Source organism: Oncorhynchus nerka, linkage group LG13 (genome assembly GCF_034236695.1).
Source record: "Oncorhynchus nerka isolate Pitt River linkage group LG13, Oner_Uvic_2.0, whole genome shotgun sequence".
NCBI classification, from domain to species: Eukaryota; Metazoa; Chordata; class Actinopteri; order Salmoniformes; family Salmonidae; genus Oncorhynchus; species Oncorhynchus nerka.
In genome coordinates, this window is record NC_088408.1 from 26,855,636 (window position 1) to 26,882,892 (window position 27,257).

The 27,257-nt window shown below is 45.0% G+C and overlaps 1 protein-coding gene across 1 annotated transcript; it reads left to right on the plus strand.

Annotated features, from left to right (window-relative positions):
* The first annotated feature begins 4,669 nt into the window (after positions 1 to 4,669).
* Positions 4,670 to 23,342, plus strand: epm2a (EPM2A glucan phosphatase, laforin). The gene is made up of 4 exons (XM_029676456.2): positions 4,670 to 5,190; positions 16,094 to 16,268; positions 21,690 to 21,934; positions 22,134 to 23,342. Exons 1-4 carry the CDS (start codon positions 4,944 to 4,946, stop codon positions 22,415 to 22,417), a joined length of 951 nt encoding a protein of 316 aa, XP_029532316.1. The 5' UTR covers positions 4,670 to 4,943; the 3' UTR covers positions 22,418 to 23,342.
* The last annotated feature ends 3,915 nt before the right edge of the window (positions 23,343 to 27,257 follow it).

The following is a 27,257-nucleotide window of genomic DNA, read 5'->3' on the forward strand; positions in this document are numbered from 1 at the left end:
TAGTCACTGTTAGTAGCCGGCCTCCACCCAGTACCCTGCCCTGAACTTAGTCACTGTTAGTAGCCGGCCTCCACCCAGTACCCTGCCCTGAACTTAGTCACTGTTAGTAGCCGGCCTCCACCCAGTACCCTGCCCTGAACTTAGTCACTGTTAGTAGCCGGCCTCCAGCCAGTACCCTGCCCTGAACTTAGTCACTGTTAGTAGCCGGCCTCCACCCAGTACCCTGCCCTGAACTTAGTCACTGTTAGTAGCCGGCCTCCACCCAGTACCCTGCCCTGAACTTAGTCACTGTTAGTAGCCGGCCTCCACCCAGTACCCTGCCCTGAACTTAGTCACTGTTAGTAGCCGGCCTCCACCCAGTACCCTGCCCTGAACTTAGTCACTGTTAGTAGCCGGCCTCCACCCAGTACCCTGCCCAGAACTTAGTCACTGTTAGTAGCCGGCCTCCACCCAGTACCCTGCCCAGAACTTAGTCCCTGTTAGTAGCCGGCCTCCACCCAGTACCCTGCCCTGAACTTAGTCACTGTTAGTAGCCGGCCTCAACCCAGTACCCTGCCCTGAACTTAGTCACTGTTAGTAGCCGGCCTCCACCCAGTACCCTGCCCTGAACTTAGTCACTGTTAGTAGCCGGCCTCCACCCAGTACCCTGCCCAGAACTTAGTCACTGTTAGTAGCCGGCCTCCACCCAGTACCCTGCCCTGAACTTAGTCACTGTTAGTAGCCGGCCTCCACCCAGTACCCTGCCCTGAACTTAGTCACTGTTAGTAGCCGGCCTCCACCCAGTACCCTGCCCTGAACTTAGTCACTGTTAGTAGCCGGCCTCCACCCAGTACCCTGCCCTGAACTTAGTCACTGTTAGTAGCCGGCCTCCACCCAGTACCCTGCCCTGAACTTAGTCACTGTTAGTAGCCGGCCTCCACCCAGTACCCTGCCCTGAACTTAGTCACTGTTAGTAGCCGGCCTCCAGCCAGTACCCTGCCCTGAACTTAGTCACTGTTAGTAGCCGGCCTCCACCCAGTACCCTGCCCTGAACTTAGTCACTGTTAGTAGCCGGCCTCCACCCAGTACCCTGCCCAGAACTTAGTCACTGTTAGTAGCCGGCCTCCACCCAGTACCCTGCCCTGAACTTAGTCACTGTTAGTAGCCGGCCTCCACCCAGTACCCTGCCCTGAACTTAGTCACTGTTAGTAGCCGGCCTCCACCCAGTACCCTGCCCTGAACTTAGTCACTGTTAGTAGCCGGCCTCCACCCAGTACCCTGCCCTGAACTTAGTCACTGTTAGTAGCCGGCCTCCACCCAGTACCCTGCCCTGAACTTAGTCACTGTTAGTAGCCGGCCTCCACCCAGTACCCTGCCCTGAACTTAGTCACTGTTAGTAGCCGGCCTCCACCCAGTACCCTGCCCTGAACTTAGTCACTGTTAGTAGCCGGCCTCCACCCAGTACCCTGCCCTGAACTTAGTCACTGTCGGTAGATGTCTACCACACGGTTACTCAACCCTGCACCTTAGAGGCTGCTACCCTATGTACATAGACATGGAACACTGGTCACTTTAATACTGTTTTACTCATTTCATATGTATATACTGTATTCAATTCTCCTGTATTTTAGTCAATGCCACTCCGACATTGCTCATCCTAATATTTCTTAATTCCATAATTTTAATTAGATATTTGTGTGTATTGTTGTGAATGGTTAGATACTACTGCACTGTTGGAGCTAGGAATACAAAACATTTCACTACACCTGCAATAAGATCTGCTTAATAAGTGTATGCAAACAATAACATTTGATTTGATTTGAATATATCATAGAATCGTGTAGAAGTTAAATGTATCTCTACCAGTATGGTCTGATAGCAGAATGTAGGAAATAGTTGGAATGGCTTTGTCCTATAGCAGGTGGAACTGAGAAGATGTGAACTGTCAGTGCTCTCTGAGTGGAGGGAGGTCGTGAAGGTGGTGCGGTGGATCTCTCATGTCTTTGAGGAGTAAAAATGTGCCTTCATATCTACATTCCGTTAAAGTTACCATCCATTGCCAAAAACGTGAGTGTAGAGCTGGGGAGCAAAATATTGCCATCTGCATTGTACTCACTTAGATATTACTGCATGGTCGGAACTAGAAGCACAAGCATTTCGCTACACTCGCATTAACATCTGCTAACCATGTGTGTGTGACCAATAAAATTTGATTTGATTTTCAAGCTCCTTCTCTAGCTCTTTGGTGCAACTCACAAGTTGATCATCACCCTACTCCAAGTACAACATACTTGAATACATATGCCCTTGTAATATTGTTATAATGTTCTTATAATCTATATACTGTATATCAGCACCATGTCACCAGGTCAAATTTCTGTTTGTTCAATGTTCTGATTTTACAGCCCATTGTTACAAGGTTATTTACCAACAGAAGCAAAATCACCATGTCAATAACAACACAGTAACAGAACAATAGTGTACCGCCTCAGCCAACATATCATGGAAACTACCTCACTAGTAAGTCCTAACAATAATCAGTGGAGTAGGTTTTTAGTGTGTTAATGGCTAAGATCACAAAGCTTATACTGAAACATGCCTTATTGCATCTATGCCTGGATGTGAATAATGTGAAGTCAGTATCATCTGCCACGGGGCTTGCCTTGTGTGCAATCTTGTATTACGCCTTTGGGATTTCTTAGCTGATTATGGTCCACTTCTCACATGAAGTCTGTGATATGAATACTGGTCCATATATAACACTGAATTAAGATACAGTACCAGTCAAAAGTTTGAACAAACCTACTCATTGAAGTGTTTTTCTTTATTGTTTTACTATTTTCTACACTGTAGAATAATAGTGAAGACATCAAAACTATGAAATAACACATATGGAATCATGTAGTAACCAAAAAAGTGTTAAACAAATCTCAATATATTTTATATTTGAGATTCTTCCAAGTAGCCACCCTTTGCCTTGATGACAGCTTTGCACACTCTTGGCATTCTCTCAACCAGCTCCATGAAGTAGATAACTACTGGATATTAAGTACAGTGCAGTAGGTGCCAGAGCAGCAAAGATTCAGTTCAGTTTTCATCGACAGTCTTATGGCTTGGAGGGAGAAACTGTCTCTGAGCATGGTGCTGCTACACTTGATGCTTTGATACAGTTTGCAAGACGGTAAAGGAGCCAGATGTCTTAGTTTACAATGTTGATATAAGGCCTACCTCTAACGTCAACAACAGTCAGAAGACAGTTGTACTGGCAGTGACAGTCATGGTTATCTTGTCTCCCGCACTCCCATCGTAGGCCCACCGGGACACATGGGATGAAAAGCCCTGACTAAGACAGACAGACACAAGGTTGTTGTAGAACAGACTACAGTAGCTGCAGATTTGAAACTACACTATCAAGGGGATGTTTCATTGCAGAAGTTGTTTGAAAACCCCTACATCAACTATGTGCCTGGCACAACAGATTTTATCACATTTCCCTAACTTTTCCTACCCATAACTGTCTTTTAGATTCCCTATAAGAAAATAATTGAGTTTAAGCAAAGTAACTCCACTCGTCATGCATTATGATACAGTTGATTCATTCTAAATTAAGATATAATATGAATTACATTTAAATGATCTGATACATATGACACATAATTATCAACTGTATCATAATGCATGACTAGTAGAGTTACTTTGCTTAAACTCAATAATTTTCTTAAAGGGAATCTAAAAGACAGTTATGGGTAGGAAGTTGTGCTTCGCATGGACTTTAGGTAGTCTGAAATGGCTCCAGACAGGTGATGACATCTTTTGGCTTCAACAAGCATGGGACAGGAATATATTGGGCATCTTGGCTAATGGATGATTATAGTTGGAATTGCTATAATGTACCATCTAATACTTGCCTAGTCCAGCGGTTCTCAACCTTTTTGGGTTATTGTAGGCCCAATCACATCTTGCTCTGCCCATATTATCCCCCATATGCATTTTAAATGTAGGCAAATCATATGAAATGAGTCTTTCTAAGTACCCACTTTGGATATTGGTTCCTGGTTATATGAATGGTGTAAGCATTGGCTGGAGAGTTTAAATCCATGCAAGAAAGTGAACTGTCTTTTAAAAGTATGAAGATTTATGAGACAGACAGGAGACGCAGCAAAATAATTTAGACGCAGTTTAGCACCTAAAACAGTAAATGACACCGTGCCATGGTTAAGCCGAAAAGACTGCTAATGCAAAATTGCAAATCCTTTTAAATTGATAATATATTCAGATCGAATTGCACTCAATAAATATTCTCCCCTACTATGGGTCATATTTGCGGGCTATCCAGAGGTAAACATATATTTTTAAAATCATTACATTAGCTTTGTAAATCATGTAGAAAATCTTCTAGTTTTAGTTACACGTTTTAGTTGCAGCACAATAAAAAAGGGTCATTGCCGCCACCAACGTTTACGGGGGTGTAAAACAGCAGTGGTTGATGCTTTTTGTTTACTCGGAAAGTACGATATGAAATGTTGATTTGAATCTTCTGACCAACTAGTATGTCAAGCGGCGCCCCACTGTCTGATTCATATCGCGTGGTTTCTGATTATAGTTATAGACTATATCGACTGATTGGTTCTGTATGCGGTGCATGCTCCTTTACATGACACAGCGCACCAAGGAAAATTGTCCTCACCCAGCCACTGTAGATAGTCCCAGCTGTTTTTTTTTCCAACCTAGGTTTATTTTTAGGGCAAATGAATATGATAGTCTGCCCAAAATTCAACGCAGTGGTAATGTCAAGTAAAGATAGCCTACACGTTGTAAACTATTGTACGCAATGGCATTGCTGTGCAGCCTTTATCGCAAAGGGAGTGAGCTCTGAAAGCGCCGCGATTTAGCCTAGTAATTTACCAGTAGGCTACTAAACCGCGACAATATTGTATCTCGTAGTGACCTTTTAGTTTAGGGCGATGTTATACAGATTCGGCGTCATTCTCACTCCGGAGTGCCCGGATGTAGAGGTGTTTGTGTTAGGGTCCCGTCCGGAGATGGGTCACTGGGACCCAAACAATGCAGTTCTGATGAAACGGACGCAGGTGGTTTTGTCAATGCGCGAACCTTGCCTCTGGATCGCCGACGTGCATCTGGCAGAACCGTGCCAAGAGAGCCTGTGGTTGAAGTTCATCAAACGAGTGGGGGGCAATTTCATCTGGGAAGGTATTATACAATGAATAGTTAAAATGTAGTCAGTGATTGGGTTTATAGCCAACACAACTGTTTTTGATAATCGAATTACTTAGGCTACTGTAGGCCATGCTCAATGCTGAACTATTTCCATCTGTTTCCATGCCATTTACCTTGACCGAGGTAAATGTGGTTTTATACTGGATATTTGCTGAATATTCGATAGCCAAACTAGAGGGTAACATACCTGCGGAGATCATTGTAGCTCAGTCGGCTGGGAGACGATGTAGGGATGAAAATATTTCAGTTGTCCCTCAGATTATTTAGAAACTGTTGACTTTCTGCTTTGTATGCGTTAGCCTAAACCTACCCATTGTATTAAAAGTACATATTTTTTGCATAATTCACACACAATCAGAATTCGCTGCTTCAACTTCAGTAGCCTCGTTCCTCTCCTAATGGACCGAGGTAAAGGCAGTTTCAGGTTGGATATTCGCCTGTAGTTTTCCTTAAGTCCACCAACAGCAGTTAGGGACCGTCAACATAGTAACAAATCAAATTGTTCAAATTTCAATAGCTCTTTAACCATTACTCCTAAAACTTTCAGAACTGGTTGTGGCTAACCCGATGGCATAGACACACATTGCACACACTTTTTTTTGTCGATTTACATCTCGCACAATTTTTTATTATTTATTCACATTTTTGAATTTCAATAGCTCATTGGTCATATGACCTAGTAACTTCAAACACGATTCAGAATGTCCACGCACTACCCTTCTATATTGCACACCCTTTAGTTTGTCAATTTTCATCTCACATGATTTTACATTAATTTTTCAAGATAAAAAATGTCAATAGCCTCTTGGTCATGTGACCTAATGACTTCAAACAAGATTCTGAATGTCCACTGACTGCCCTTCTATATTGCACACCCTTTAGTTTGTCAAACATAATGGAATTCTGATTAGTTATAGGCAAATGAATACACAGGCCAAATTTGTATGCTGTTTTCCTTATCACTATAATCTAGTAGCAATCTAGTAGTAGAGGTCATTTCCTTTATGCCCCATTCTACAAACAGCCTCAATTATAGGCACTGAACCAACGCTATCACAGAGTGAATAAATGTAGAGTGTTTGTAGACTGTAAGAAAAAAATATTAACAGACAGTTTCCTCAGTACGTGCTTAAAGAAAGTCATTTCACAAAGATCACAAAGGACAGTGCCCACCAAATCTATGACAACAGAGAATGAATTGTAAGCACCAAAGTGTTCGTCAACATAATATCTGAAAATCTCAATTGTTGAACATAATACTTCTATTTGCAATAACAATTTATGATATATGCAGTTGAGGAATATTCCATGTACCAACACTACATGTAGGATGGACATTCCCACATACAGTATTTAAAAAATTAAAACATATATTTCACCTTTATTTAACCAAGTAAGCTAGTCGAGAACAAGTTCTCATTTACAACTGCGACCTGGCCAAGATAAAGCAAAGCAGTGCGACACAAACAACAATACAGAGTTACACATGGAATAAACAAATTTACAGTCAATAACACAATAGAAAAGCCTATATACAGTGTGTGCAAATGAAGTAAGATTAGGGAGGTGAGGCAATAAATAGGCTGTAGTTGCAAAATAATTACAATTTCGCAAATAAACACTGGAGTGATAGATGTGCAGAAGATGAATGTGCAAGTAGAGATACTGGGGTGCAAAGGAGCAAAAAAACAACATGGGGATGAGGTAGTTGGATGGGCTATGTACAGGTGGGCTATGTACAGGTGCAATGATCTGTAAGCTGCTCTGATAGCTGATGCTTAAAGATAGTGAGGGAGATATGAGTCTCCAGCTTCAGTGATTTTTGCAATTCGTTCCAGTCATTGGCAGCAGAGAACTGGATGGAAAGGCGGCCAAAAGAGGAATTGGCTTTGGGGGTGACCAGTGAAATATACCTGCTGGAGCGTGTGCTGCGGGTGGGTGCTGCTATGGTGACCAGTGAGCTGAGATAAGGCGGGGCTTTACCTAGCAAGGACTTATAGATGACCTGGAACCAGTGGGTTTAGCGACGAATATTAAGCGAGGGCCAGCCAACGAGAGCATACAGGTCGCAGTGGTGGGTACTATATGGGGCTTTGGTGACGAAATGGATGGCACTGTGGTAGACTGCATCCAATTTGCTGAGTAGGGTGTTGGAGTCTATTTTGTAAATGACATCGCCGAAGTAAAGGATCATTAGAATAGTTTTATGAGAGTATGTTTGGCAGCATTAGTGTAGGATGCTTTGTTGCTAAATAGAAAGCCGATTCTCGATTTAATTTTGGATTGGAGATGCTTAATATGAGTCTGGAAGGAGAGTTTACAGTCTAACCAGGCACCTAGGTATTTGTAGTTGTCCACATATTCTAAGTCAGAACCACCCAGAGTAGTGATGCTAGGCGGGCGGGCAGGTGCGGGCAGCGATCCATTTAGTTTTACTTGCATTTAAGAGCAGTTGGAGGCCACGAAAGGTGAGTTGTAGCTCATCTGGAGGTTAGTTAACATAGTGTCCAAAGAAGGGCCAGAAGTATGCAGAAGGGCCAGAAGTATGCAGAATGGTGTCGTCTGCGTAGAGGTGGATCAGAGAATCACCAGCCGCAAGAGTGACATCATTGATATATACAGAGAAAAGAGTCGGCCCGAGAATTGAACCCTGTGGCACCCCCATAGACTGCCAGAGGTTCGAGGCTTCTCTATCTGAGAAGTAGTTGGTGAACAGGCGAGGCAGTCATTTGAGAAACCAAGGTTGTTGAGTCTGCCGATAAGAATGCGGTGATTGACAGAGTCGAAAGCCTTGGCCAGGTCGATGAAGACGGCTGCACAGTATTGTCTTTTGTCGATGGCGGTTATAATATCGTTTAGGACCTTGACGTGGCTGAGGTTCACCCATGACCAGCTCGGAAACCAGATTGCATAACGGAGAAGGTACGGTGGGATTCGAAATGGTCGGTGATCTGTTTGTTAACCTGGCTTTAGGTAGGATAGATATAGGTCTATAACAGTTTGGGTCTAGAGTGTCTCCCCCTTTGAAGAGGGGGATGACCGCGGCAGCTTTCCAATCTTTGGGGATCTCAGACGATACGAAAGAGAGGTTGAACAGGCTAGTAATAGGGGTTGCAACAATTGCGGCAGATCATTTTAGAAAGAGAGAGTACAGATTGTCTAGACCAGCTGATTTGTAGGGGTCCAGATTTTGCAGCTCTTTCAGAAAATCAGCTATCTGGATTTGGGTGAAGGAGAAATGTGGGAGGCTTGGCAAGTTGCTGTGGGGATGCAGAGCTGTTGACCGGGTAGGGGTGGCCAGGTGGAAAGCAAGGCCAGCCGTAGAAAAACGCTTATTGAAATTCTCGATAATTGTAGAGTTTCCTATCCTCAGTGCAGTGGGCAGCTGGGAGGTGATGCTCTTATTCTCCATGGACTTTACAGTGTTCCAGAACGTTTTGGAGTTTGTGCTTCAGGACGCAAATTTCTGTTTGAAAAAGCTAGCCTTTGCTTTCCTAACTGCCTGTGTATTATGGTTCCTAACTCCCCTGAAAAGTAGCATATCGCGGGGGCTATTCGATGCTAATGCAGTACGCCACAGGATGTTTTTGTGCTGGTCAAGGGCAGTCAGGTCTGAAGTGAACCAAGGGCTATATCTGTTCCTGGTTCTACATTTTTTGAATGGGGCTTATTTAAGATGGTGAGGAAAGCACTTTTAAAGAATAACCAGGCATCCTTTACTGACGGAATGAGGTCGATATCTTCCCAGGATGCCCGAGCCAGGTCGATTAGCAAGGCCTGCTCGCTGAAGTGTTTTAGGGAGCGTTTGACTGTGATGAGGGGTGGTCGTTTGACCATTACAGACGCAGGCAGTGATCGCTGAGATCCTGGTTGAAGACAGCGGAGGTGTATTTTGAGGATAGGTTGGTCAGGATGATATCTATGAGGGTGCCCGAGTTTACGGATTTTGGGTTGTACCTGGTAGGTTTCATGATAATTTGGGTGAGATTGAGGGCATCTATCTTAGATTGTAGGACGATCGGGGTGTTAAGCATATCCCAGTTTAGGTCACCTAACAGTACAAACTCTGAAGATAAATGGGGGGCAATTAATTGACATATGGTGTCCAGGGCGCAGCTGGGGGCTTAGGGGGGTCTATAACAAGCGGCAACAGTGAGAGACTTATTTCTGGAAAGGTGGATTTTTAAAAGTAGAAGCTCAAACTGTTTGGGCACAGACCTGGATAGTATGACAGAACTCTGCAGGCTGTGTCTGCAGTAGATTGCAACACCCACAGACCCACAAGGTGGAGGTTACTCATGGACAGTAATTAGTCTTTTTAAAAGTTTTTTTGCATTGATGCATTGTGTCTTCTAACTGTCCAAGAATAGGATCCAAAGTGTTAGGGAATATTTGTTCCCATAAATACAAAGGAGGATGTCTCTCCTCATACCTCTGGCACTTTAGTCAGACTGCCAGACTGTGCACCACAGAGCCAATCAGGAGAGAATACATATAGGTCAAAGTGTCTGTGCCTTTTGGATTTCTCTTTCTTTACAGAGAACCCCTGTGGTTCAAATCAAGAGCTACCCTTCCCTTTTCAGTCTGCTCTACGCATGTCTGAGAGTGACAGAGCCAGCAACCAAGAGTTTTTCACAGTATGTCCTAAAGAATTATTACACTTATGAATGTATGTAAAAATTTATTAGATCCAGTACAATGGAATAACTAAGACCTGAATTTGAATGCAGTGTGTTAAGAGTCCTCTTCTCTCTTTCAACCAAAAACACTTGGCCTGATGGTTCATGCAGATACTGGGGAAGCAATATAGAAATGTATTGATCCCTTAAATTATTTTACTATTATATGACCCATATCACAAGCCTCATACCTCTTCACAAAAATGTACCTAAATCAATTGTGGAAAAAGGATTTTACTCACAAAAGACGTAGGAATTTATTTTTCCAGTTAGAAATAGTAGGCCATGCATCAAATAACTATTTTCATCAGAAAAACGAACCCTCAAATGCACTATTGCATTTTGTAAGTTGTCTGCAGGTGGCTTGTTGTGAATGCACTCAAATATCAAGTCATTATCAGGTTATGTAAACTGCGTTCTAATTCTCAACGTAGAAGGATTTGTCTTAATGTACAGTATATGAAAGTGATGCTATGAAAAGGATTCTTTCATGTTATCAAGCTCACTCTGACTGACCAACCACTGCCTATTACTGTGATTAAAAAGAGCATATGAAACATTGTTTTTCATGAGGCCCACCTGTGCGCCTTCCTTTAAGCACCTCTGTTCGAACACCTTGATCCATACCACACAGCCATTTGCGGATCTTTTCAGTGTTCATGTGAAAGATAGTTATTGCGAGGCTGGAATGTTTGTTAACTTTAAAAAAAAAAGTTGAACACCCATGTAAAATGAAGGCCTGCAAAGCTTACAGATTTAAGTCTAATTGCATGAGATGAAAGTAGACAAACATCAGAGTGTGCGATATGAAGGTATAGTCGGTGGACATTCTGAACCTTGTTTGAGGTAGGTCACATGACCAAGGAGCTATTGAAATTGTACATTTTCAAAAATTCATTTAAAATCTTGTGAGATGAAAATGGACAAGCTAAAGGGTGTGCAATGTGTAGGCCCACTGAGTGGACATGCTGAACCTTGTTTGAAGCCACTAGGTCACATGACCAAGGAGCTATTGAAATTCACAATTTTGAAAGATTAATGTAAAATCATGTGAGATTAAAAACATCTTTAAAAAATAGTTTTTTAAAACATTTTTGCAAATGTATTAAACATAAAAAACGTATATCACATTTACATAAATAATCTGACTCTTTACTCAGTACTTTGTTGAAGCACCTTTGGCAGCAATTACAGCCTTGTGTTTTCTTGGGTATGACGCTACAAGCTTGGCACAACCGGATATAGGGGAGTTTCTCCCATTTGTCGCTGCAGATCCACTAAAGCTCTGCTAGGTTGGATGGGGAGCGTCGCTCCACAGTTATTTTCAGGTTTCTCCAGAGATATTTCATCGGGTTCAAGTCCGGGCTCTGGCTGGGCCAGTCAAGGCCATTCAGAGACTTGTCCCGAAGCCACTCATGCGTTGTCTTGGCTGTGAGCTTAGGGTTGTTGTCCTGTTGGTGAACGTGTCCCGTAGGTGAACTTTCTCTCCAGTCTGAGGTTCTGAGCACTCTGGAGCAAGTTTTAATTGAGGATCTCTCTGTACTTTGCTCCGTTCATCTTTCCCTCAATCCTGTCTAGTCTCCCAGTCCCTGCTGCTGAAGAACATCCCCAAAGCATAATGCTGCTATCACCGTGCTTCACCATAGGGATGGAGCCAGGTTTCCTCAAGATGTGACGCTTGGCATTCAGGCCAAAGAGTTCAATCTTGGTTTTATCAGACCAGAGAATCTTGTTTCTCATTGTCTGAGAGTGCTTTAGGTGCCTTTTGGCAAACTCCAAGCGGGCTGTCATGTGCATTTTACTGAGGAGTGGCTTCCATCTGGCCACTCTACCATAAAGGCCTGATTGGTGGAGTGCTGCAGAGATGGTTTTCCTCCTTTAAGGTTTTCCCATCTCCACAGAAGAACTCTGGAGCTCTGTCAGACTGACCATCGGGTACTTGGTCACCTCCCTGACCAAGGCCCTACTCTCCCAATTGTTCAGTTTGGCCGGGCGGTCAGTTCTAGGAAGAGTCTTGGTGGTTCCAAACTTCTTTCATTTAAAAATGACGGAGACCACTGTGTTCTTGGGGACCTAAAATGCAGGAGACATTTTTTGGTGCCCTTTCCCAGATCTGTGCCTCGACACGATCCTGTCTCTGAGCTCTACGAACAATTCCTTCGACCTCATGGCAGCACAGACCTCTTAACCAAGCCTGCAAGGACTATGAAGATGGCATATTCTGAAACAGGAGTGGATGCAGAACAATCCACATGGAAAAATATATAATAGTAATAACAATAATAATAATAATTTGATTTTGGATTTCAAACTTCAATAGCTGTTACATAAAATGTGCCAGGACTATGACAATTATATATTCTGAATCAGGGAAGGTTTATCAGGGGTGCGTAACTGGTGGCAGGGAAGTCAAACGCAGGAGAGCAGAAATTGGTAAATAGCCGGAGCCGTTTAATGTAGATAACTACCGGCATACAAAAATAACAAAACACATGGGCACAAAACCGGTATTGCACCAGTCACATAAAGCACACGTACTTACAATAAACAATTCCCGACAAGGACATGGGGGAAAACAGAGGAAAAATATACAACATGTAATTAGGGAATTGAAACCAGGTGAGTGAAAAGAAGACAAAACAAATGGAACATGAATAATGGATCGGTGATGGCTAGAAGGCCGGTGACGTCGACTGCCGAACACTGCCCGAACAAGGAGAGGAACCGACTTCGGCAGAAATCGTGACAGTACCCCCCCCACCCCCCTCCCTTGACGCGTGGCTCCAGCAGCGCGCTGTCACTGGCCTCGGGGACGCCCCGGAAGGCAAGGTACGGGGCGATCCGGACGGAGACGGTGGAAATCCCGCAGCATAGAAGGGTTCAACACGTCCTCCTCCGGAACCCAGCATCTCTCCTCCGGACCATACCCCTCCCTGGCCACGAGGTACTGAGGGCCCCTCGCCCAACATCTCGAATCCAGGATGGATCGAACGGAGTACGCCGGGACCCCCTTGATGTCCAGAGGGGGTGGAGGAACCTCCCGCACCTCAGCTTCCTGGAGCGGACCAGCCACCACCGGCCTGAGGAGAGACACATGGAACGAGAAGTTAATGTGGTAATTGGGGGGAAGCTGTAACCTATAACATACCTCGTTCACTCTCCTCAGGACTTTAAATGGCCCCACAAACCGCGGACCCAGCTTCCGACAGGGCAGGCGGATAGACATGGGCGGAGTCCCATGTCTCCTCCACGCGCCGGAACCAGTCATCCACCGCAGGAGCTTCGGTCTGACTCTGATGCCAAGGAGCCAGAACCGGCTGATCTGTTAGGTAAGAAAAGGGAGTATGGGGAACACAGGAAAACAAAATCATGGATCTCATCAAATAAATATGGTTATTGCTATATGGAATCCCCCTGGAAGGGAGAGAGGTTAGTGGAGGAGTGGCGGAGCGAGTTCTCTGCCCAGGGCACGAACGCTGCCCACTCCCCCGCCGGTCCTTGCAATAAGACCTCAGAAACCTACCCACATCCTGGTTAACTCTCTCCACCTGCCCTTTAACTCTCGGGGTGAAAACCTGAGGTAAGGCTGATCGAGATCCCCAGACGTTCCATGAACGCCCTCCAGACCCTCGAAGTGAACTGGGGACCCCGATCAGACACTATATCCTCAGGCATCCCATAGTGCCGGAAGACGTCAGTAAACAGAGCCTCCGCAGTCTGTAGGGCCGTAGGGAGACCGGGCAAAGGGAGGAGACGACAGGACTTAGAAAAACGATCCACAACGACCAGGATCGTGGTGTTTCCCTTTGAAGGTGGAAGATCGGTTATGAAATCCACCGACAGGTGCGACCACGGCCATTGTGGAACGTGTATGGGTTGTAACTTACCTTTGGGCAGGTGCCTAGGAGCCTTACACTGGGCGCACACCGAGCAGGAGGAAACATAAACCCTCACATCCTTAGTCACTAAGATAGCGCACTGTCTGACCGATCCCAGGATGACCAGAGGAGGGTGACATGTGGGCCCAATAGATCAGCCGGTCGTGGACAGCAGGCGGAACGTACAGACGCCCAGCTGGACACTGAGGGGGAGGGGGCTCTGCACGTAACGCCCGCTCAATGTCCGCTTCCAGCTCCCACACTACCGGCGCAACTAAGCAAGAGGCGGGGAGTATGGGAGTGGGATCCATGGACCGCTCCTCTGTGTCATACTGCCGGGACAGTGCCTCTGCCTTAACGTTCTGGGAACCTGGTCTGTACGAAAGGGTGAAAACAAAAAAGGTGAAAAACATGGCCCATACACACCTTCCCGAGCACTCTCATGACCACCCTGTGAGAGCCCTCTGTTGCCATGATATAGAGGGGTTATGATGAGCTAACCAGGGAAGGCCCAGTACCACGGGAAACACAGGAGAGTCAATGAGAAAGACTCCCCTGCGTCACCATGGCCAGGAAGATAGTGGCTTCCCTGATTAGCCCGGACCCCAATGGTCAACTATCCAGAGCGTGAACTGGGAAAGGTCTAGCCACAGGGATAATGGGTATCATAAAACTAAGAGCGAGCGCTCTGTCAATAAAATTCCCAGCTGCGCCTGAATCGATAAGCACCTTATGCTGGGAATGCGGGGAAATCAGGGAAACAAACAGGTACAAACAGTTGAACAACAGAAGACTGGATGAGAGTGGTGCAGACTCACCTGGGGTGAAGCCAGAGTGCCCTGCCTGCTTCCTCGACTCCCAGAGTCTTGCTCAGCATATGTGGGAACTCCTTCAAGGATGCTGGAAAAGCATTCCAGGTGAAGCTGGTTGAGAGAATGCCAAGAGTGACTAAAGCTGTCAAGGTAAAGGGTGCCTACTTTGAAGAATTTGTTTAACACTTTTTTGGTTATTACATTATTCCATGTGTGTTATTTCATAATGTTGATGTCTTCACTATTATTCTACAATGTAGAAAATAGTCAAAATAAAGAAAAACCCTTGAATGAGTAGGTGTGTCCAAACATTTTACTGGTACTCTTTATATATACACTGTATAATATATAATGTTTTTTAGGTGTGGATTCTCCATCCACCCAATTCAGAATATACCATCTTCATAGTCATGGCATGCTTGGTTAAATAGCTATTTTCGAGAGAACCAAATATCCAATGTAATTTTTTTTACCAAGGTATTCCCTAGATGACTACAAATTCAGTATTAATTATTCTGCCTCTCTTTCATCTTTAATAAGCCATTCAACCACTTGGTGGCGGCAAAGGCACGTCTTTGAATTGCACAGGCTCAGGGGTTTGGCTCTTTCTGACAGAAAGGGCGGAGCACGGTGATTATAGCATGCTTGTCCCATTACCACCTTAATGACCACCAGGACAGAAGGAACGCCTTACAATGGCCCACCAAATTGCAATATCTCGTCCATCATTCCCTGCAATCTCACTCATCTGCTGTATCTTCTTTAAATAAATATGTTTTGGGGTGGTATTTTGAGGTTTTGTTGAAAGATAGATTATAATATGAGATGGATGAGAGGGACAGTTTAGAAAGTGAGTGGTGGATCCGTTGCATATAGGGTCCGGGCAGCAGCACTTACCAGTAGATCAGCCCCCGGCACCTGCTATATCTTCTTGATAAATATACGCATGTGAATGGTTTCCATGAAGCCTAGCTCGAAGTCCTCTAGGCCTATTTGCATATGATTGGATTAACAGTGAATAGGACTAATAACTTCATGAATAACTGTTTCTTTATTTGGTGTTGTAAGCCTACTTGAATGGCTATTACAGTACCTACCAGCACACATCACCTTAAAGTGAGAAGAAGAGGAGAAGCAAGAGAATTTACACCGCCCAAAATCTGTCTTTGTGATACAAGCCTGTTTTTGTCTATTCTATGAGAGTGTCGAATTACATGAGGTTTATTTGATCGAACAGAAGTTTCGTTATTTTTAGGCTATTACAAATGTACTAATATAAGTGGATGCACGTGGTATTCTGGCAACTTTGAGAAAAACAACTTAGTTGTGCCTATTCACACAGGTATCTGACCTCTCATTGGCTAGAATGGTCCCACCTGATCTCGACCTACCTTCAATCATTGAGGACATGTATTTCAATTGTTAGAGTGGTCACTTGGCTATCTTGTCAATATAATAGATAATCTTTGACTTTAATACAAACATGCTTTATTTGCTTTGTTCCCAGGCAACGGTTCCCACCACGACAGATGTTGTGTGTACGACCAGAGCAACCTGGTGGACGGGGTGTACTGCCACCCTATTGGCCACTGGATCGAGGAGACAGGTCATACGGACGAGATGAAGCACACAACTGACTTCTACTTTGGCGTGGCCGGCCAGCAGGCCATGCATTTCAACAGGTAACATAATACCTGACCCCATTGTCTTCCCACAGGTGGCATCACTCCGTTGCAACGCTCATGAGTGTTTGAGGTTGTCTGTAGCCATCCCCCGTGCGAGAGAGTTGGCTATTTGCATTATTCAAATAATCAGTTTCCTCCTCCTTTTCTTTAAGACATCAGTGGATCGCTGTGCCTCCAAGCAAACACTAGAGACAGACTTGTATCCTAGTGAGTTTAACTACAGCACCCATTCCCCCAGTATGAAATTAGATGCTGTTGTAAGTTATTGTTTGCCTGCCTTTTGTGATGTGAAAACTGGTGTGTACATAATTTGATAATGCTGTAAAAGTTAATGAGTTCCCCTGAGGGGGTGTGTTTCCCTGGTAAGTGGGACAGCTTTTTTAATGGAGCTCTCTTCCACATTCTGCCAATTAAGTTGCCCCTTTCAAAGCAAAATGGCTTCTTTCAATAAGATGTAGATTTTATTTTGTCTTATGACTATTAACTTAATGTTCCCAAAAATGTGCTCCCAGTAACATCAGTGCAGTAACTGCCAAAATAAAGGAAACACTTTGTAAATGAGGGATAGAAACTATATTGAAAGCAGGTGCTTCCTCACAGGTGTGGTTCCTGAGTTAATTAAGCAATTATCATCCCATCACGCTTAGGGTCACGTATAAAAATACCCAGTTGCCCATTATTTCGGCTACCATGGCTAGAAGAAGAAATCTCAGTGACTTTGAGAGGAGTCTCAAAGGATCATAGGGGGTTTAAAGGGTGTGTGTGTGTCTCAGTCACCAGATCTCAGCCCTTTTGAACCATTATGGGAGATTCTGGAGCAGTGCCTGAGACAGCGTTTTCCACCACCATCAACAAAACACCAAATGATGGAATTTCTTGTTGAAGAATGGTGTTGCATCCCTTCAATAGAGTTCCAGACACTTGTAGAATCTATGCCAAGGTGCACTGAAGCTATTCTGGCAGCTTATGGTGCCCCAACACCCTATTAAAGTACCCCAAGGCTCAATCCTAGGTCCCACGCTCTTCTCAATTTACATCAACAACATAGCTCAGGCAGTAGGAAGCTCTCTCATCCATTTATATACTATCCATAGATGCTAGTCTTATTCTCAGCCGGCCCCTCCCCGGATTGTGTGTTAAATGCTCTACCACAAATCTTTCTTAGTGTCCAACAAGCTTTCTTTACCCTTAACCTTGTTCTGAACACCTCCAAAACAAAGGTCATGTGGTTTGGTAAGAAGAATGCCCCTCTTCCCACAGGTATGATTACTACCTCTGAGGGTTTAGAGCTCGAGTTAGTCACCTAATACAAGTACTTGGGAGTATGGCTAGATAGTACACTGTCCTTCTCTCAGCACATATCAAAGCTGCATGCTAAAGTTAAATCTAGACTTGGTTTCCTCTATCGTAGTCGCTCCTCTTTCACCCCAGCTGCCAAACTAACCCTGATTCAGATGACCATGCTACCCATGCTAGATTACGGTGATCAGCAGGTAAGGGTGCTCTCGAGCACGGGATGTTGGGATGTTCTTTACCACTCGGCCATCAGATTTTCCACCAATGCTCCTTATAGGACATATCACTGCACTCTATACTCCTTATCTCTGTATAGATGGTCATCTCTGTATACCCGTCGCAAGACTCACTGGTTGATGCTTATTTATAAAACCCTCTTAGGCCTCACTCCCCCCTATCTGAGATATCTACTGCAGTCCTCATCCTCCACATACAATACCTTCAGGCCCTTTGTGCTGTTGTCTCTGCCCAATAATGTTTGTACCATGTTTTGTGCTGCTACCATGTTGTTTTGCTACCGTGTTGCTACCACGCTGTGTTGTCATGTGTTGCTGCCTTGCTATGTTGTTGTCTTATGTCTCTCTTTATGTAGTGTTGTCTTTCTTGTTGTGATGTGTGTTTTGTCCTATATTTATATGTTATTTTTTATTTTATTTTAATCCCAGCTCCTGTCCCCGCAGGTGGTCTTTTGCCTTTTGGTAGGCCGTCATTATAAATAAGAATTTGTTCTTAACTGACCTAGTTAAATAAAGGTTCAAATATATATTTTTAAATTAAGACACTTCATGTTGATGTTTTCTTTATTTTGTCAGTTACCTGTATTTGATCCTGAGGTGAATGGCTCCTCCCACCACATCCTCATGTCATGAGTGTGATGCTTCACCCTTTTCAATCTCCAAGCAGCGACAGCCAGCCATGATTACTCTCCTCCTTCCTTTTTAAGCTTTGCTCTCTCACACACCATTTTAATTACTATGGGAACTGGGTTTTGTAAGGGACTCAGCAATTAATTCAGTGGGACAACGCATTCAAGGGCTCTTCAGAAGTTAAACCATTAGTGGTTGTATCACATCAACCCCATGACCTTCTCTTTTCACTTGTTGGAGAGATGGGAGGGTCAATATTTAGTTATGTCCTCTGGGCACCTCATAGATAGCTCATTTCGTTAACGATAGCTCGCCAAATCCATTAGAGTAACGAAAGATTAAAAGTGTTAAAGACCTTAAATAGATTTTTGTAAAGAGGAGGGCAAAGCCTAGGGGAGGTCACTGATAATAATCCTTTCCAATGTGACAGCCGGACTGTCACCATCATTTGTTCCCTCCTTCTCTTCACAAACTGAGAGAGATGGCGAGTCATTTCATTTGGCTGTGTCATAAGAATTCAGTGGTACTAAATTAAGTAATTTACTAACAGCAGATTGAGAGGTTCTATTCAATGTAGTCTTTCAATGTTCCGATTGGAAATAGAGTTGAGCAGTACATTTTGGTCCTGGATGTGTGATTCTTTGACTTTGATCATTATGGGTGAAAGGGAAAGGCGATACCTAGTCAGTTGTCCAACTGAATGTATTCAACTGAAATGTGTCTTCCGCATTTAACCCAACCCCTCTGAATAAGGGCAATAGGAAAAAGTGGGGTGAAATAAATGACAAACACCCATTTGGGGCGGCAGGGTAGCCTAGTGGTTAGACTAGTAACCGGAAGGCTGCAAGTTCAAACCCCCGAGCTGACAAGGTACAAATCTGTCGTTCTGCCCCTGAACAGGCAGTTAACCCACTAGGCCGTTATTGAAAATAAGAATTTGTTCTTAACTGACTTGCCTAGTTAAATAAAGGTTAAAAAAAAATAAAAAATTACAGTAGCAAACACACACACTTCCCCTCTTTGCTCAGGTCACACACACACCCTGTGCTGAGGTGAGCTGCAGGACACAGCAGAAATTAGCCTGGTCCCCCTGAAGCTCTGGACACACACCTTGCATGAAAATGAGAGAGAGGGTGGCCACTGGCTAGGTCCAGCTGGTTTTAATTTGTAATTTGTGGCCCATGACCTTACAAGCTTTTGTCAAGGACCTCTGTGCTGCAGGAGGCAAACTAGCTTTTTAAATGAGAATTCCAGGCTGGTATCAGTGTAGCCACTGGTATCATATACACCTCATTCTCTAAAACATGTATCATTGTTTATCTGAATGAGAGGGTCATGCACTTTACAGGAGCATTGTCTGCTATGCATCGATCAGAGGTGACTCCCACGGACTTTACTGTTGTCTTGCTAATGAAATTCAAACATGTTCGTACAGTTGGGCTATTTCAATAGTTTAGATATGTTAGTTTCTGTTGTAATCTGCTGTTTCCTGCCATACCAGGGCCAAGTTGACCCAGTGGGAAAGAAGAGGATCTCACACCAGCCCACACCTTCATCTGTACCGAATGGGCCAGTTAAGCCTTTACAGCATGTTTTAAAGCTGATGCACAGTGAGGAGAACACGAACATCTACTGTAGATGCTACTAAATACAAAACGACACACTTGGGATGTTCGAGAGAAGTTTATACTGTACCCTTGTGTTGAATCAATATGCCCATTTCTATGAGAGTTGTGAATCACTCATTTTCACTGGATTTTAGCAGAACTGAATAGAGTTTCCGGATGTAGAGAGTCTTTCTTAGAAAAAAAAACAGCTCTAAATCTAATGTGGAGGCAAAAGTTCCTGAATAATCTCCATTGAGCTCTTAAGCAAATCAGCAGCATCTGTCTGAGTGTCACAGCCCTGGTTTTCCATTAAAACCCAGAGGTCTGTGGGCACCAGCCACCAGCTGCTGGCTCAACTAGATCCCTGTGATATCATCAGAGACGAAAGAGGAAGTGAGACACCCCACTCTGTTTTTTTCTGGTTCAATAAAAGTCTATGAACTAAGTAGACCAGACCAGCTGCTATTGCATTGGTGTCTATGGGAGGCACACCCAGTTAAGTAGACCAGAACTTACTTTTCTTTCCAATGGTTAACGGCCTGTGTGAACTATCTTCATTTATCCACCATCTTTGGTGTCACTCGAGGACATCACTCTGAAGCTGTCCATGCTTTTATGTGTCACCTCCTCCCACTGACTGTTATTTTACGCATGCTAATGAGCTCTAAATGGAGTCTGGCTGAGAGTGACAGGGCAGAAAATGAAGGGAGGAGGTCAGGGGACAAAAACAGCTGGAGAAAATGACAGGAGAGGGAGAGAGCGATGAGATGAAGGACAGAGAACGCTTTTCCGAGAAGTGGGGATTTTTTTTTTCTTTTGTGTGGAGAAAGATATTTGATGAGCGAAAACAGCTTTAGATCCCTTGCCTGAGGTCTGTCTGGGAGAGTTGCTAAAAAAACAACACAGCTCTCTCCAGGAATTAGACTAGTGCCTTTTAGCTCTCTCTCACCCCCTGGGCATATTAACTTCCACGTTCCAACCCCTCAACCCTCTGCACTTCTCTTACCTCCCCATACTACGCTCCATCAACCCCATTCCCTCAACCACATCAACCCCATCAGCCCCACTCCCTCAACCGCACTCCCTCAACCCTATCAACCGCACTCCCTCAACCCTATCAACCCCACTCCCTCAACCCCACTCCCTCAACCCCAACAACCCCACTCCCTCAACCCCACTCCCTCAACCCCACCAACCCCACTACCTCAACCCCACTCCCTCAACCCCATCAACCCCACTCCCTCAACCCCACTCCCTCAACCCCATCAGCCCCACTCTCTCAACCCTATCAACCCCCTCCCTAAACCCCACTCTCTCAACCCCACTCCCTCAACCACATCAACCCCCTCCCTCAACCACATCAACCCCACTCCCTCAACCTCATCAACCCCACTCCCTCAACCCTATCAACCCAACTCCCTGAACTCCATCAACCCCACTCCTTCAACCCCATCAACCCCATTCCATCAACCCCACTCCCTCAACCACATCAACCCTATCAGCCCCATTCCCTAACCCCACTCCCTCAACCACATCAACCCCACTCCCTAACCCCATTCCCTCAACCTCATCAACCATATCAACCCCACTCCCTCAACCACATCAACTCAATCAACCCCACTCCCTCAACTCCTCTGCTCGTTTTCCAGAGTCCTGCCCCGGGTGTTTCTGGGTAGCTGCCCTCGCCAGGTGGAGCATGTGACCCTCAAGCTGAAGGAAGAGCTGGGTGTTACCGCAGTGATGAACTTTCAGACGGAGGGGGATATGGTCAACAACTCGTCCGGCTGCCGCCGCGACCCCGGGCAAGAAATGACCCCAGAGACCATGATGCACCTGTACAGGGACTGTGGCCTGGCGTACGTGTGGATCCCAACACCAGACATGAGCACTGAAGGTGAGGAAGGAGAGGGGGGTCTGGGGTATGTTCAGGACTGCAACTGTGTCTCTCCAGGAGTGAAGTAGACAGTCATGAAGCCCTCATTTATGGATTATTGTATGGATCTGGGAAATCCAGATCCATGTGTTGTCCAGGAGTAGTAAAGAATAGTCAGAAAGCCCTCCTCTGACATATCTTTGTATGTCGCCCCCTGCAGGCCGGACTAGGGTGCTTCCCCAGGCTGTCTTCCTGCTGCACGGTCTCCTGGAGAACGGTCACATGGTCTACGTTCACTGTAACGCTGGCGTTGGGCGCTCCACCGCAGCCGTGTGCGGTCTTCTCATGTACGTCCTGGGCTGGAGCAAGAGGAAGGTGCAGTACTTTGTCACAGCCAGGAGGGCGGCGGTGTACATCGACGAGGAGGCACTGGTAAATGCCCAGGAGGACTTCATTCAGAAGTTTGGACGCCTGCGCACCTCTGTTTGCTACCCGCAAACATGAGGGTAGAACCCCCTGTGGTGTGGAGTGTTGCTACCTAGCTGTGCATGGCTGTCTGCCAGTGTGCCATAGAGACAGTGGAGAAAATATATTTAGTTGAAGTACTGCATTAATCATCTGTACACCCGGCATGATTTGTGCAGAAGATGCCAGAAGGTGAAATAACTTAAGTGAATATCAACCTCTGCACTGATTTGATTCAATGCAAATGACCAGTTTAGTTGAGTGGCTGTCATAAACTGGTCAATGACGAGGTACCCGGAGGAAATTCTACTAGCTGCTGCCAACAGGTTCAGAAAGCTATTAATACTTATCATTGTGATGTGTTTGTTTTGTAGCTTTGGGGTTGTTTTTAATGTATTTATTGATGGTATTATTTCTAATTGCGTCGTGAACATTGTCTGTAGATTTCTGTTGTTACCTGCAGGGATTTTAGAAGGACCTTTTGTTCAACCCTTGTTTTTATTAATCAATGAACAGAGCTGACATTTCAAAAAGGCACCTTGAAGCTGTTGTGGTGACTGCAGAGCTGCTAATGGAATACTTATGACTGACTGAGACATGTAGCTCCTGCAGGACCCAGCCTGAGTTGCGGATCCAGACAACAGTAAATATAAACTGGGTCAGGCACAAAGTCAGTGGCAAGGTGAGAATTTCACTGTCATGAGGGCGAGTTTAGGAAAGAAGAGAAATATAAACTGCTCCTCTTTTGCTCTCAGCCTATCTTCTCTCCACATTATACTCCTCAGTAAGAAGGGATTACTGCTGTGTCACCTCCGCTACCTTCTGAGAGAAATTGTGTCTTTTCATAGTCAATGGTGGCTCCCTGCAAATACAAATGATGGTTGCTTTTGTTATGTAGAAGCCTTAATGCTGCTGCAAATAGGAAAATGTAATTTCCTGCAAAATAAAAATAAATAAAAAGCCAGCCTGCACTCTCTCCCTCTCTCTGTCTGAAGGAAGAGGCTGCTGCCAGAGGAAGAATAAGACTCTTCCAAACTTCTTTTTAGAAGTCATCTTTGTTTACGTATCCCAACAATGCAATATTATTCAGGTCCTTCTTATGTGTATGTAACAAAACAACATTTCCTCCAGACCACTTCTAATGCATGCATAATAAGAACTGAGTTCATGTCGAGACTCGCCTCTCTGTGGCCAACTTCAAAGGAGCTGAGAGTGCTGGATAGGTTTGAAGCAGCCAACTTTCTCCCATGATGCCGCCAGGGGCTGAATATTGTTGTTTACCCATAATGCTCTGTGGTACAGAATGTTATTTTACTGAGTGGTTACTTGGTGCCCAGAACGCACAAACAACAGAGGTGCGTTGAGTTTGTTTGGACATTTGCTCCGTTGCGGAACGGTTTGTATTAAACAACACGTTCTTGAACAGACTTTGAGGTTTGTTTTTTCCCGTTTGGTGGGTCTGGAGAGATGTGGCTTGAAGCAATGAGTGGTGTATTAAATGGGCAGTGGCCATGCTGTCAGTGTTCCACAACCGAACCCCTCCCCGTTTTTCAACTGGTTGTTCAATACAGCATCGCTTTCATTCAATTGAACATTCCAGAACTTAAAAACGTACTGAATGCCACCCAGGTGTCCCTACCTAGACCATACATTTACATTTACATTTAAGTCATTTAGCAGACGCTCTTATCCAGAGCGACTTACAAATTGGTGCGTTCACCTTAAGACATCCAGTGGAACAGCCACTTTACAATAGTGCATCTAAATCTTTTAAGGGGGGGGGGGGTGAGAAGGATTACTTTATCCTATCCTAGGTATTCCTGAAAGAGGTGGGGTTTCAGGTGTCTCCGGAAGGTGGTGATTGACTCCGCTGTCCTGGCGTCGTGAGGGAGTTTGTTCCACCATTGGGGGGCCAGAGCAGCGAACAGTTTTGACTGGGCTGCGCGGGAACTGTACTTCCTCAGTGGTAGGGAGGCGAGCAGGCCAGAGGTGGATGAACGCAGTGCCCTTGTTTGGGTGTAGGGCCTGATCAGAGCCTGGAGGTACTGAGGTGCCGTTCCCCTCACAGCTCCGTAGGCAAGCACCATGGTCTTGTAGCGGATGCGAGCTTCAACTGGAAGCCAGTGGAGAGAGCGGAGGAGCGGGGTGACGTGAGAGAACTTGGGAAGGTTGAACACCAGACGGGCTGCGGCGTTCTGGATGAGTTGTAGGGGTTTAATGGCACAGGCAGGAGCCCAGCCAACAGCGAGTTGCAGTAATCCAGACGGGAGATGACAAGTGCCTGGATTAGGACCTGCGCTGCTTCCTGTGTGAGGCAGGGTCGTACTCTGCGGATGTTGTAGAGCATGAACCTACAAGAACGGGCCACCGCCTTGATGTTAGTTGAGAACGACAGGGTGTTGTCCAGGATCACGCCAAGGTTCTTAGCGCTCTGGGAGGAGGACACAATGGAGTTGTCAACCGTGATGGCGAGATCATGGAACGGGCAGTCCTTCCCCGGGAGGAAGAGCAGCTCCGTCTTGCCGAGGTTCAGCTTGAGGTGGTGATCCGTCATCCACACTGATATGTCTGCCAGACATGCAGAGATGCGATTCGCCACCTGGTCATCAGAAGGGGGAAAGGAGAAGATTAATTGTGTGTCGTCTGCATAGCAATGATAGGAGAGACCATGTGAGGTTATGACAGAGCCAAGTGACTTGGTGTATAGCGAGAATAGGAGAGGGCCTAGAACAGAGCCCTGGGGACGCCAGTGGTGAGGAGCGCGTGGTGAGGAGACAGATTCTCGCCACGCCACCTGGTAGGAGCGACCTGTCAGGTAGGACGCAATCCAAGCGTGGGCCGCGCCGGAGATGCCCAACTCGGAGAGGGTGGAGAGGAGGATCTGATGGTTCACAGTATCGAAGGCAGCCGATAGGTCTAGAAGGATGAGAGCAGAGGAGAGAGAGTTAGCTTTAGCAGTGCGGAGGGCCTCCGTGATACAGAGAAGAGCAGTCTCAGTTGAATGACTAGTCTTGAAACCTGACTGATTTGGATCAAGAAGGTCATTCTGAGAGGGATAGCGGGAGAGCTGGCCAAGGACGGCACGTTCAAGAGTTTTGGAGAGAAAATCTTCATGCTAATGTGAGTAGGCAGCTTATGACTGAGGTGCTTGAGCTTGATGAGGCGTCTTCCACATTGTCAGCTGATCGTTGATGTGAAAAAGTTGTGTGTGATTACATAGAAACAAAGAACACAACACATGAAAGCAGTTTATGTTTGCTTTCTTGATACTCGAGAGCAGAGTCTATACCTTACCCATACCAAGCTATACCAGTTGTTATAGGGCCATAATGCATCGCTACTGTAGTGGTCAGAAGTGTGTGTGAGTGAGAACGAGAGCCAAGAGAAACATTTAGAATTTAAAAAGCTGTGTGTGTTTGTGAGGGCGAGAGACAGCGTGGAGCAAATCATGGTAACGCTTTCGTGAAATTTAATCCATAAATAGCTTAAATTAAGAGTTTGTGTTTATCTCGTTTCTGTTGCCTGTTCTAGGCAGTTGTCCCTGGCAGCTATCAGCATGTATTTATTATTTCTGCATTAATTTATGTGATTTAATCCATAACACAGATCCATTCTTCTAATTCGCCTTCCAAATGATTAACTGGTGGAGCCGCAGTGAAGATGCATCCTTTCCTGTTCGCGCTCCAGTAAAATGTTATTAAATCAAACTCAAGACGGAAAACACCCACTGGGTCGAATACACAGTTTATGGGCCAATCAAACCCTCCAGCAGCGTTTACGGGGGCTTGGTGATATTTCCTAGGCGGGAGGGTATGATGGAGGATTGAAATTGACCTTTCTTCTCAACGATAGCCCAAGGGAATATTATGCATTTATATCACAACCATGAACATTTATAGGATGATCATGTTTATATTTCAATTTTGCTCATTGGTCAAAATAGAACAAAACTTTTTCTTAAATGTGTCTACAGCACAGGTTTGCAATCCTGGTCCTAGGAACGCAAAGGGGTGCACATTTTTGTTTTTACCCTGCACTACACACCTGATTCAAATAATCCAAGCCTGATGATGAGTTGATGATTTGAATCAGGTGTGTACTGCTATGGCAAAAACGTGCAGCCCTTTGGGTCCCCAGGACCAGGATTGAGAACCCCTGGTCTAACAGGATTGAGAACCCCTGGTCTAACAGGATTGAGAACCCCTGGTCTAACAGGATTGAGAACCCCTGGTCTAACAGGATTGAGAACCCCTGGTCTAACAGGATTGCATTTCTCAGACAGAACACAAAGTCGACGATAATATTGTAATGTATCTTATTTTATAGCCTAAATGTCATGTGAAACAAAACAACTTTGTCATCGACCGAGGGTCTCAGAAAAACAAAAGTCTGTATCACGGTTTGTAGTTTCGCGTGAGGCAGGCAAATTTATACAAATATATATGCCTTCACAGTAGGTCTATTTAAATTAAGGACTTCTCATCCCATGACAATTTAAATATCACAAATGATATCTCCGTAGAATCATAACTACTTGGCCAGGGGATAGGCCTAGGCTATACAGTCATTACCTGCTGGTGAAGTATTCATTTCTTTCAAGCTGTAGACCGACCAGCAAATCAGAAAACTAATTTGCCTGAGGGGAACCACATTGCCTGTGTGTGAAAGGAAGGTACAGCCAGCCACTAACTTCAATGGCTCAGATACCCATCCTTTAACTTCTTATCTCATTCTTTCACCCTCTAGTCCTCATTCCTTGTGAGATTGACTGGCAGACTAAATAGAAGATGGATCTCAAAAGGTTTTCTGTGACAAATCAATGATCTCGTAACCCACCAAAATAACATAATAGGCTATATGTCACACAGCAATTGTATAA